This window comes from Canis aureus, chromosome X (genome assembly GCF_053574225.1).
Source record: "Canis aureus isolate CA01 chromosome X, VMU_Caureus_v.1.0, whole genome shotgun sequence".
NCBI lineage: Eukaryota > Metazoa > Chordata > Mammalia > Carnivora > Canidae > Canis > Canis aureus.
The window spans coordinates 61583390-61595762 of NC_135649.1; the positions used below are offsets into that span (position 1 = coordinate 61583390).

At 34.5% G+C, this 12373-nt stretch overlaps 1 protein-coding gene and 1 pseudogene across 5 annotated transcripts in view; both read right to left on the reverse strand.

Moving 5' to 3' along the window:
• The window catches only part of SH3BGRL (SH3 domain binding glutamate rich protein like), a 356563-nt gene that overhangs the window by 236487 nt on the left and 107703 nt on the right, over nucleotides 1–12373 (reverse strand). For all 5 annotated transcript variants that reach the window (XR_013374934.1, XM_077888998.1, XM_077888999.1 and 2 more), the window contains exon 2: nucleotides 2846–3031. Coding sequence is in view for 4 of the 5 variants with exons in the window: in XM_077888998.1 (XP_077745124.1) it covers nucleotides 2846–3031 (186 nt within the window). In the remaining variant the exon portion in view is untranslated. The remainder of the gene's footprint in view (nucleotides 1–2845; nucleotides 3032–12373) is intronic.
• LOC144309159 (COX assembly mitochondrial protein 2 homolog pseudogene) lies at nucleotides 10102–10596 on the reverse strand (annotated as a pseudogene).

The window sequence follows — 12373 nt, forward strand, 5'->3', positions numbered from 1 at the left end:
GGAATTCAAATTTAAAATATTTACAAAGAGTAAACAAAACAGATTGTGATATAGTCTGCTTCTTCTATAGGAATTTGCTTGAGGGAAAAAAAAAGATATTTTGTTTACACCTCTGTGATTCCACTAACATTAACCTGTATATTGGTATCATAATCATTATCAATTCATGAAAATGCTCTAGTTCTTCATATACATAGCATAAGCTCTTTCAGAATCAAGATTATCCTTAAAAATGTACCTATGTAATAGAGCCTCATCTATGTAGTAGGTTAGTTGTTTTAGTCACATTCCAGGCTGGAAATAAGAACCTAATCCATAGTTCAGTGTTCTCAACAGGATATAACTCCCCACCCCCACCCCCAGGGAAATCTGGCAAAGTCTAGAGATATTCTTGGTTTTTCACAACTGGGAGGGTGCTACTGGCACTCACAGACAGAAGACAGGGTTACTGCTAAACTTTCTATGATGCACAGGGTAGCTCCCAACAACAAAGTATTCTCCAATCCAATATCTCCATAGTGCCAAGTTTGAGAAACCTTCAGATATTTTAAACAACGGAATTCAATACAAAATATGAAGAATTTATTTACAAAGGAACTGATGAAAGGCAAACAGGAAATGGTAAGGGAACCCAAAGATTAGCAACAGCAAGAGGCTGCTACCACAGCTATACAGCTAATGGAAAAAGTGCAGAAGATGATATTACAGAACCCAAGAGTTGGGATACCTGGTACCACAAAGCAGACACAGCCACTGTCATGGACATCTCCAGAAGCCAGGAGGGTTACACCTTGGCTTTTCCTTTCCTCTGTCCTCCAATCTTTCAACCAGTATCTCCCATTATTGGCCAAACCTAATAGCCAGTCAGCAATGAATACTGCGAAATTTAATTTACTGAGGTCAGCAACCCTTCCATAATATAGAATGGAGGAAGAAAATAAAGATAGGATCTTTGTATAAATAGGAAAATGAAATATACACTGGTTTAAAAGAAAAAGTAAGAGCTTTAGAATAAAACAGATTTAGCAAGTCAGTTAGCCTTCTTCTAGGCCTCAATTTCTTCATCTGTAATACAGGAATAAAAATACCTACGTCATGGGATTAGTATGAAAACTAACTATATAATACACATAAAGCATGTAATATAATAACTGACATAGCATATATTTTCTATGAATGGTTACTATATACGCTTCTCCCTAAGAGTCTGTATAGGGACAAATCTTAATTTTCATTGTTATTAAAATCCTAACTTAGTGCCTGGTACACAGCAGACATTCAATAAAAATGTGATCCTTTATCCATTAACAAATATTTGTTTGGTCGAGTCTCACCTCCTGCTCCATCCTTTCCAGCTCCCTATTTCTCACTGATACCTGATTTCTGTAACATACTACATTCCCTTACATTGTGGCTTCTGATGGAGAAATTAGCCAGGTCAATGTGGTTTCTCAACTGTTACCCTTATAACCTAAAATGTGTTTGTTTTCAAGTCCAAACAAATTAAAATTCCTGCTTCAAAAAAAGTTAAGAAAATATTTGCTGGCTTATATCAGACTGGATGGCCTCTGAGGCCTCTTCCAGCTCCTGGGATGCAGCAATTTGCAGAAATTAGAGAATCACTGAGGTTTTATTATCTTAATGAATAGCCTTATTGCCTTTTCCTTATCTGCAGAGTATGTCTTTACATATCGGCCCTGTTGGCAGCAACAGATGAAATATTCAGGACCCTCCTCAGAACTTAAAAATTCAATTCACAGAGAAAATATTTTGTGTCAATAAAGTTCTCAATTTTTCCATGCTCCCTTCCCTAGATTTTCAGAATTGACACACGAATAAAGATCCCCACCAAAAAGTGTCCTTTTACTTGCATATATATATCTATAAACTAAAAGATTTGGATTGCTGACTCTAATACAGTTGTTCTTCAGTCATGCTAATTCTGAGGATATAGCAGGGCAAACAATTCCTTACTGGAAATTCCTATAGCCCTCACATTTGCTTCTTGTACTATCTCATCACATAGAAATGGATTCATAACCACACTCCAATTGTTTCAGGCATGTATGATTCTTCCCACACCTCACTCCCAACAGCTCCTTAAGAGAAGAAAACTATTATATTTATACTTGTACTTGCCATGGTAGCAAGAATGGTCACCAGCTTCAAATGTTAAATATATAGTGACAGAAGAATAAAGGAAACTACTCTATGGTTTAAATAAAGACTAAAGATGGTATACATGAAAGCACCAGTCACAAAGCAAAACTCCATTTTTGTTTCCCTTGTTCTTTACATGAGTTAAATTAGCTAACTTAACATTTTATGAAAATTCATTAATAATACCAAAATAAAAGTATTATTGACTTCAAGGAGAAAATAAGGTATTATTATTTTTAAACTATTTTTCATCTAAATATGCAGTTGACTTCTCAAAAGCTTCTTCATGGACATAGCAGACACAATGCAATTGCTCTATATAGAATTAAGAAGAAATGGAAAAGCAGGGTGCCTGGCTGGCTTAGTTGATAAAATATGCAGTTCTTGATCTTGGGGTTGTGAATTCAATACACAGGTTGTGTGTAGACACTACCTAAAAGTAAGATCATAAAAAAAGAAATGGAAGAACAACTCTGTGTTCAAGGTCTATATTATCCATTTACAGGAAATTTCAGGGGGCATGATTCATCCATTTGCTTCCTAGTAAAAATATCCCAGCTGCCTAATATGGATGAAGTGATGAACAAAAAAAAGGCTGTATACAAATTTGGGATAAAAGGGATTTGATGTATTTGAGGTGATACATTTGATAAAACAAGAGTTTAGATTTTAATTTTTTTCTTACCCCACGGTACTGGCTTTCATTGAAAATCTGAGGTGGCAGCGGGTACCCTGTGGCTGGTCGATTGTTTTCAGGTACATTTTCTCTCATCCACTTCCGATTCTCTTCATTGGCTGCAATATCTTTTTCTTCAAATCCTATTTTGTTAGCTTCTAAAAAACCAAGCACATCTTGCTGTTTCTTCTTAATCTAGAACCCAAAGGACAAAGAAACTATGTTGTTGAACAAACATTTTGTTGTTTTCATTTTTCAAATTAAACAAAAGTCAGTGTTTGAGAACTAGCAGAAATGAATTCAGACAGGGATAAAAAATTGTGGCTTCACAAAAGACGTGGTTTTTCCACTTTATTATTTTGCTGTTAATGGTGTCTCATAAGTCGATTGAATAGCTTTCAGCCCATAGATCCTTTTATCAACCTCTTTTTTTCTTTTTCCATCAAAAACTCCACATCAAATGACACAAAAGTAAGGCTAGCTAAAGTGTATCAATAGCCTAAACCACAGTTAAATAAAAATTGAGTAATGGAAGCTGTGCTTTCTGATTATCTCTAAGCCTCTCTTAGTTTCAGCCCTTGTAGGAAGTCTTTCCAAAAGATTCAAGTCTATACGGTGTCTTTTTTTTTTGCCTTAAATTTTATCTTTAACTATAATTTTACATTTTTAAATTAAAAACTTTATAATTATTATACCTCCTAAGTGTTTTAGGTTTACTTCATAGCAGAATAGTTTTTAAAAATATACTTGCTATCATTTTTTCCACTTATTATTCATTAACTTTTTATTTTATTCCCAGTGTATTTAGCATGCAGTGTTATATTAGTTTCAGATTTACACTATAGTGATTCAACAATTCCATATATTACCCAGTTATCATCACAAGTGCACTCCTTAATCCCTATCACCTATTTCACCCATCCTCCCCAACCACCTCCCAAATGGTAACCGTAAGTTTGTTCTCTATAGTCAAGAGTCCGTTTCTTAGTTTATTTCTCTCTTCCTTTCTCCTTTGGTCAATTTTTTTTTTAAATTCCACATATGAGTGAAGTCAATATGGTATTTATCTTTCTCTAATTGACATATTTTGTGAGCATAATACTTTCTAGCTTCATCCATGTCCTTGCAAATGGCAGGGATTTGGGTTTTTTAAAATAGCTGAATAATTTTCAATTATGTATATAAAACCGCATCTTCATTATCCATTTATCTAGCAATACACACTTGGGCTGCTTCCATAATTTGGTTATTGTATATGCAGCTGCCATAAACTTAGGGGGTGCGTGTGTTCCTTTGAGTTAGTGTTTCTGTATTTTTGGAGTAAATACTTAGTAGTGTAATTACTGGATCATAAGGTAGTTCTATTTATAAATTGTTGAGGAAACTCCATACTGTTTTCTGCAGTGGGTGCACCAATTTGCATTCCCACCAACAGTGCAAGAGGGTTTCCTTTTCTCCGTATCCTTACCAATAATCATTATTTCTTGTGTTTTTCATTTTAGACAATCTGACAAATGTGAGGTGATATCTCAATGTGGTTTTAAACTGCACTTCTCGGGGCCCCTGGGGGTCTTGGCTAAAACTCTGTCTTTGGCTCAGGTCATGATCCTAGGATCCTGGGATCAGGCCCTCATTTGATTCCCTGTTCAGCAGGGAGTCTACTTCTCCTTCTCCCTCACCCCTCACCCGTGCTCAGGTGCCAGTCTCAATAAATAAATAAATTAATTAATTAATTAATTAATCCTTAAAAATAAAATAAATTGCATTTCTCTGATGATGAGTAATATTGAGCATTTTCTCATGTGTCTGTTGGCCGTTTATATGTCTTTTGTTTCTTTTCTTCCAAATTTTAATTTAATTCTAGTTAGCTAACATATAGTGTAATATTGATTTCTACTCATTATCAATACTCATTGGTAATGAGTAGAATTTAGTGATTCATCACCTACATATAACACCCAGTGCTTACTATAACAAGTGCCTTCCTTAATACCCATCACCAATTTAGCCCATTCCCCACCCACCTCCCTTCAACAACCCTGTTTGTTCTCTATTGTTTAGAATCTCTTATGGTTTGCTTCCCTCTCTTTTTTTCTCCTTCACATACGTTCATCTGTTCTGTTTCCTAAGTTTCACATATGAGTGAAGTTATATTGTCTAAATCTGACTGACTTATTTTGCTTAGCATGGTTCACTCTAGCTCCATTCACATCATCGCAAATAGCAAGAATTTTTTTATCTTTTTGATGACTGGTTAATATTCCACTGTGTATATATATCTCCTCTTCTTTATCCATATATCAGTCAGTGTACATTTGGGCTATCTCCATAGTTTAATTATTACTGATAACGCTGCTATAAACATCAGGGTGCATGTACACCTTTGAATCTGTAATTTTGTATCCTTTTTGTAAATACCTTATAATGCAATTGCAAATAGCAGGATCTTATTCTTTTTTAATGGCCGAGTAATATTCCATTGTATTATATATATATATATATATATATATATATATATATATATATATCCTATTATACAGCAATTGCACTGTATGTATAGATGTATTATACATATATAATATATATACATATATACACACATACATATATAACATTTATGTATATAATACATATATTTCTTTTGTTTCTTTTCTTCCAATATATGTATATATAATACATATATACATACATTGCAATTGCTGTATAATAGGATACTTCTATTTTTATCATTTTGAGGAACCTCCATAATATTTACAGAGTAGCTGCACTGGTTTGCATTCCAGCAACAGTGAAAGAGGGCTCCTCTTTCTCTGCATCCTCACCATCATCTTTTGTTTCCTGTGTTTATTTTAGCCATTCTGGCAGGAGTGAGTTGATATCTCCTTGTGGTTTTGATTTGTATTTCTCTGATGGTGAGTGATGTTGAGCATTTTTTCATGTGTCTGTAGATATCTGAATGGAAAAATGTCTATTTATGCTTTCTGCCCATTTTTAAAATTGAGTATTTGTTTTTTCTGTGTTGAATTTGAGAAGTTCTTTATGGATTTTGGATACTAGCCCCTGATCTGATATGTCATTTGCAAATATCTTCTCCCATTCTGTAGTTTGTATTTTAGTTTTCTTGATTGTCTCTTTCTCTGTTTCTCCATTTTGAATTTATTTTTGTGCATAGTGTAATAAAGTAGTCCAGTTTCATTCTTCTGCATGTTGCTGCCCAGTTTTACCAATAGCATTTGTTGAGTAGACTTTTTTCCATTGGATATTTTCTACTCTGTTAAAGATCAGTTGACCATATAGTTATGGATCCATTTATGGGTTTTCTACACTGTTCATTGACTTATGTATCTGTTTTTGTGCCAGTACCATCCTGTCTTGATGACTTTGTAATATAGCTTAGAATTCCAGAATAACAATTCCTCTAGTTTTGCATTTATTTTCCAATATTGCTTTGGCTATTCAGCATCTTTTATGGTTCCAAACAAATATTAGGATTGTTTGTTCTAGCTTTGTGAAAAATGCTGTTGATATTTTGATAAGGATGGCATTAAATGTGTAGACTGCTTTGGGTAATTTAGACATTTCTACAATGTTCTCCTAAGACATGAACATGGACTTTTTTTGTATTTTTTGGTGTCCTATCCAATTTCTTTCATAAGTTTCCTATAGTTTTCAGATCTTTTACCTCCTTGCTTAGGTTTATTTCTAGGTATCTTGTTTTTTTGGTGCAATTGTAACTGAGATAAATTTCTTTTTCTGCTGCTTCATTATTGGTATATAGAAATGCAACAGATTTCTGTACATTTTACACTGCAACTTTACTGAATTTATCTTTTTTAGCAAGGTTTTTATGGAGCTGTTTGGATTTTATACAGAATATCGTGTTATTTGACTTTCTTGCTGATTTGGATGCTTTTTATTTCTTCTTATTGTCTGATTGCCAAAGCTAAGACTTCTAGTACTATGTTAAATAATAACAATGAGAATGGACATTCCTGTCTTGTTCTTGACCATAGAGGAAAAGCTTTCAGTTTTCCCCTCTTGAGGATGATATTAGTTGTGGGCATTTTGTATATGGCCTTTATGATGTTGAGGTATGTTTATAACTACTCTTTTCAAGGGTTTTTATCAAGAATGGATGCTGTATGTTGCTAAATACTTTTTCTGCATTCATTGAGATTATATGGTTCTTTTTCTTTATTTTATTAATGTGGTTGATCACATTGATTGATTTGTGAATATCGAACCATCCTTGCAGCCCAGAATAAATCTAACTTGATTATGGTGAATAATTATTTTCATGAGCTATTAGATTTGATTTGCTCATATCTTCTTAAGAATTTTTTGCATCCATGTTCATCAAGAATATTGGTCTATAATTCTTTTTCATTTTTATTTTTTTTCATTTGTTTTTATTGAAGTTCTATTTGCCAACATATAGTATAACACCTAGTGCTCATTCCATCAAGTGCCCTCCTCAGTGCCTGTCACCCAGTTACCTGAACCCCAGCCCACCTCCCCTTCTGCAACCCTTTGTTCATTTCCCAGATTTAGGAGTCTCTCATAGTTTGTCTCCCTCTCTAATTTTTCCCACTCAGTTCCCCTCCTTTCCCTTATAATCCCTGTCACTATTTCTTATATTCCCCATATGAGTGAAACCATATGATTATTGCCCTTCTCCAATTGACTTACTTCATTCAGCATAATACCCTTCAAGTCCATCCAAGGTGTTATTCAACAGATGAATGGATAAAGAAGATGTGGTATATATATATATATATATATATATATATATATATATATATATATACATATATACAATGAAATAGTCCTCAGCCATCAGAAAGGATGAATATGAATCTCCTTTTAAGTGGGGTCTTTGTTTTTGGATCCAAGGTAATGCTGGCTTCCAAAAACAAGTTTGGAAGTCTTCCTCCCATTTCTATTTTTGTGAATAGCTTGAGAAGAATAGGTATTAACTCTTCTTTAAATGTCTACTAGAGATCCTTTGGGAAGCCATCTGGCACTGGACTTTGGTTCTTTGGGAAATTTTTTATTACTGATTCAATTTCTTTGCTGGTTGTGGATTTGTTCCAATTTGTATTTCTTCCTATTTCAATTTTGGTAGTTTGTAGGTTTGCAGGAATTTGTCCATTTCTTTGAGGTTGCACAGTTTGTTGGCATACAATTTTTTATAATATTCTATTATAATAGTATTTTTAAAAAATATTTTATTTATTAATGAGAGGGGGGAGGGAGAGAGGCAGAGAAATAGAAAGAGGGAGAAGCAGGCTCCATGCAGGAAGCCTGAGGTGGGACTCAATCCTGAGTCTCCAGGATCAGGCCCTGGGCTGAAGGCAGCGCTAAACTGCTGAGCCACCCGGGCTGCCCTATAATTGTATTTCTGTGGTGTTGTTTGTGATCTCTCCTCTTTCGTTCATGGTTTTTTGTTTGTTTGTTTTTTGTTTTTGTTTTTGTTTTTGTTTTACTTTGATCCTTTTTCTTTTCTCTTTGGCAAGTCTGGCTAAGGGTTTATCAGTTTTCTTAATTCTTTCAAAGAACCAGCTCTTAGTTCAGTTGATCTGTTCTACTAGGTTTTTTGTTTCTTTCTATATTGTTTATTTCTGCTTTAATCTTTATTATTTCTTTTCTTCTGTTGGCCTTGCTTTATTTGCTATTCCTTTTTTTCTAGCTCCTTTAGGTGTAAGATTAGGTTGTGTATTTGAGAATTTTATTGCTTCTTGAGCTAGAACCATGTTGCAATATGCTTCCCTCTTAGTACTACCTTTGCTGCATTCTAAGGTTTTTGGACTCTTGTATTTTCATTTTCATTTGCTTCCAAGTTTTTTATAAAATTTTAATATCTTAATTTTCTGGTTAACACATTCATTCTTTAGTAGGATGTTCTTTAATCTCAATATATTTTTGTTCTTTCCAAATTTTTTGTGGTTGACTTCAACATTCATTGTGTTGTGGTGTGAAAATATGGGTTATATGACCTCATTCTTTTTGTACTTTTTGAGGGCTGATTTATGACCCACTTTGTGATCTATTCTGGAGAGTGTTCCATGTACAATTGAAAAGAATTTGTAATTTCCTGCTTTAGGATAAAATTTTTGAATCTTTCTGTTAAGTTAATTTGTTCTAAAACGAGAGAAGGACAAACTAGAAGAGATTCTTTACTATAGGAAACAAACTGAGGGTTGCTGGAGGGGCATTGGGTGGGAGCATGGGGTAACTGAGTGATGGGCATTAAGGACAGCATTGATGTAACGAGCATTGGGTGCTATATGCAACTGATGAATCACTAAGTTTTACCTTTGAGACTAATAATACACTATATGCTAATTAATTGAATGTAAATTAAAAAATAAAAAACATAAATAAATAAAAAGGAAAAAAAGTCATCTGATCTAGTTTCTTATTCAAAACCATTGTTTCCTAATTGAGTTTTTGCTGAGATGATCTCTTGATGTAAGTGGGATGTTAAAGCCTACTACTATTATTGCACTATTATCAGTGAGTTTCTTTATGTTTATTATTAATTGTTTTATATATTTGTATGCTCCCAAGTTGGGGGCATAAATATTTACAGTTGTTAGGTCATCTAGTGGGATAGTCCTAATTATTATGTTGATGAAGATCAGATGATTCTTCGGTGCCAGATTTGGTGAGGGAGACACCCTCTCAAACTCACTGAAGACTCTCAACTGATCACCTAGAAGGGATACAGACTTTGGAGTCAGATGGCCTGGGTTTGGATCTCAGGTCTATCACTTTCTAGCTGTGTGACCCCATGGGCAAATCACCTAATCCCTGAGCTATAGTTTCCTCTGCCATAAAACAGACTTCTAACAGGGCTGCTTTAGGACTTAGAGAAGATACAGTACATAAAGTATCCAGCCTGGTGCCTGGCACAGAGAAGATCCCCCATGCACATTACTTTCTCTCCTCTTTATTTGTCCATCCCACGTGGGGAGGCCTGGGCACCTCTGTGTCACAGCTTATGTATGTGGCACTCCAAGGTAGGGTGGGGAACTCACTGTCTCTGTGGTTAGGTGAGGTATTATCTACATCATATCTTCCTTTAAGCACACATGTCAGTATTGATGCACAGAAACTGATGTGAAGACACAGAGGTGAAGTTCCCTACCCGAGTTCACAGCAGAAAATGGTGATAGGTCCAAAAAAGACCTTGGAGCCTTCAGTCTTCAAATTTTAAAAGATTTTATTTATTTGTTCATCACACACACACACACACACACACACACACAGGCAGAGACATAAGCAGAGGGAGAAGCAGGCTCCCTATGGGGAGCCCCATGCAGGACTTGATCCTGGGACACCCAGGATCATACCCTGAACTGAAGGCAAATGCTCAACCACTGAGCCACCCAGGCAACCCTTCAATTTTTTAAAACAAATTATGCCTGTAATTTACTTTTCAGTTTCCTTTGCAGGATTGAAATGTCTTTTTCGCATCACATTTCCATGTTATTTGCTCTTGGTCCTCTTTTCCAATTACTCATTCTTCAAGTATTTTCTTATCTCTTCATCAAGATCATTGCAATGACCAAAAATTTTCAGAATGCTGTGATTTTTTTTGGTGACATTCCTTCAGCAAGTTAGTCAAGATGTTGCATTCTTCAGTGTGCAAGTGTGGGGATAAGTCAGGATGCATCTTTAGGAGGTGACAGAGCACAACAGAGCAAACTGACTCTCAGTCACACTGGGAGGGCTGAAGTGACAGTCACTAGTGAAGATTCTCCATGCAAAGGCCAGCTGCCTGGATGCTGAAGGCAGGGCAGCTCCGGTGGCAAAGGGTCCCACGCCCTCCACCCCCCCCAACCCCCACATGCTGGACAGCATGAAAGTGATTATGCTAGATTAAAATTAATTAAAAACATGTAAATATATAAAAACAAAATGCCACATGACAAAGTTGAGTATGTTGCTGTAGAATGCCCTTCTTCATCTCCTATTACAGGCTTTGCTTTAAAATCTAGTTTGTTAAAAAAGTAAAACAAAGTCTAGTTTGTTTGAGATAAGTATGGCTATTCCAGCTTTTTTTTGTGATTAATTCCTTAATTTCTATCTCTGCTGCTTCATTATTAGTGTATAGAAAAGCAACAGATTTCTGTATGTTGATTTTATATCCTGTGACTTTACTGAATTTATTAGGGGTTCTAATAATTTTTTTGTAAAGTCTTTAGGGTTTTCTATATATAGTATATCATCTGAAAATAGTGAAAATTTTAATTCTTCCTTGCCAATTTAGGTTCCTTTCATTTCTTTTGTTATCTCATTGTTGTGGTTTGGATTTTCAGTATTATGTTGAACAAAAGTGTTGAGAGTGGACATCCTTCTCCTGTTCCTGATGTTGGAGAAAAAGCTCTTAATTTTTCGCCATTGAGTATAATGTTCACTGTGAGTTTTCATGCATGGACTTCAGTATTTTGAGGTATGTTCCCTCTAAACCTAGTTTGTTGAGAGCTTTTTATCATGAATGCATGTTGTACTTTTACAAATGCTTTTTTTCATCTATTGAAATGATGATATGGTTTCTATATTTTCTCTTATTGATGTGATGTATCTTGTTGATTGACTTGTGAATACTGGATCACCATTGAATCCTGGGGAAAAATACCCAATTGATTGTGGTGATCTTAGCTTGTTTTGTTTTGTTTTTGATGAGCTTTTTTTATCTATTCTGTCAATTTATATATTTTGATTGGAGTGTTTAGCCCACTTGAATTCAAAGTAATCATTGATAGATATGTATTTATTACCATTTTGTTACTTGTTTTGTGGTTGTTTCTATCACTTATCTCTGATCCTTTCTTCTCTTGCTCTCTTCATTGTTTGCTGGTTCTTTGATACTTAGATTCCTTTCTATTTATACTTTCTGTCCTAATAAGCATTCTAAAACAAAAAGAAACAAATCTTTCCTTAACCATGCTATAAGTCAGAGTTACTCTACATTTGATTTTCATTGTTTAGAACAGAAATTGGATAATATATGAGCTAAATCTACCTGTATATGAAGTTTGGAATATACCTGTACCACTCATGAGCCATTAGCATGGGCTTCTAAGGTTCTATTTCATGTGTTTGTGCTACCTCTTTTTTTTTTTTTTTTTTTTTGTGCTACTTCTTTGATAGAAGATTTGAAATCCTTACCTTCCCACTCTGTGACATTGGATAAAGTTTGGTCATGTCTGAATCACTTTTTCTGTCCTCAAACACTTCCTTATTCTTTCTTTTCCAAAACTGGTCAAAATATGATAAGAGAATTAACTAATATAATGTCAGCATTTCTACCTGATGTTTTAACAATATTTGGGGGGGTTATAGATTAACACATTGAAATACAAAGCTTTTATTATTATTTCTGTATTACCAGATAGAGATAATACACTTCTTTCGCCTGCTAATCATATGTAGGAGAGAGCTTTAAAATAGTAAAATTAAGACTTTTTAGTTAGGTTTCTCCATTGATATGAATTTTTTTAGAACTTTAATTCACACATCTATGTTAAT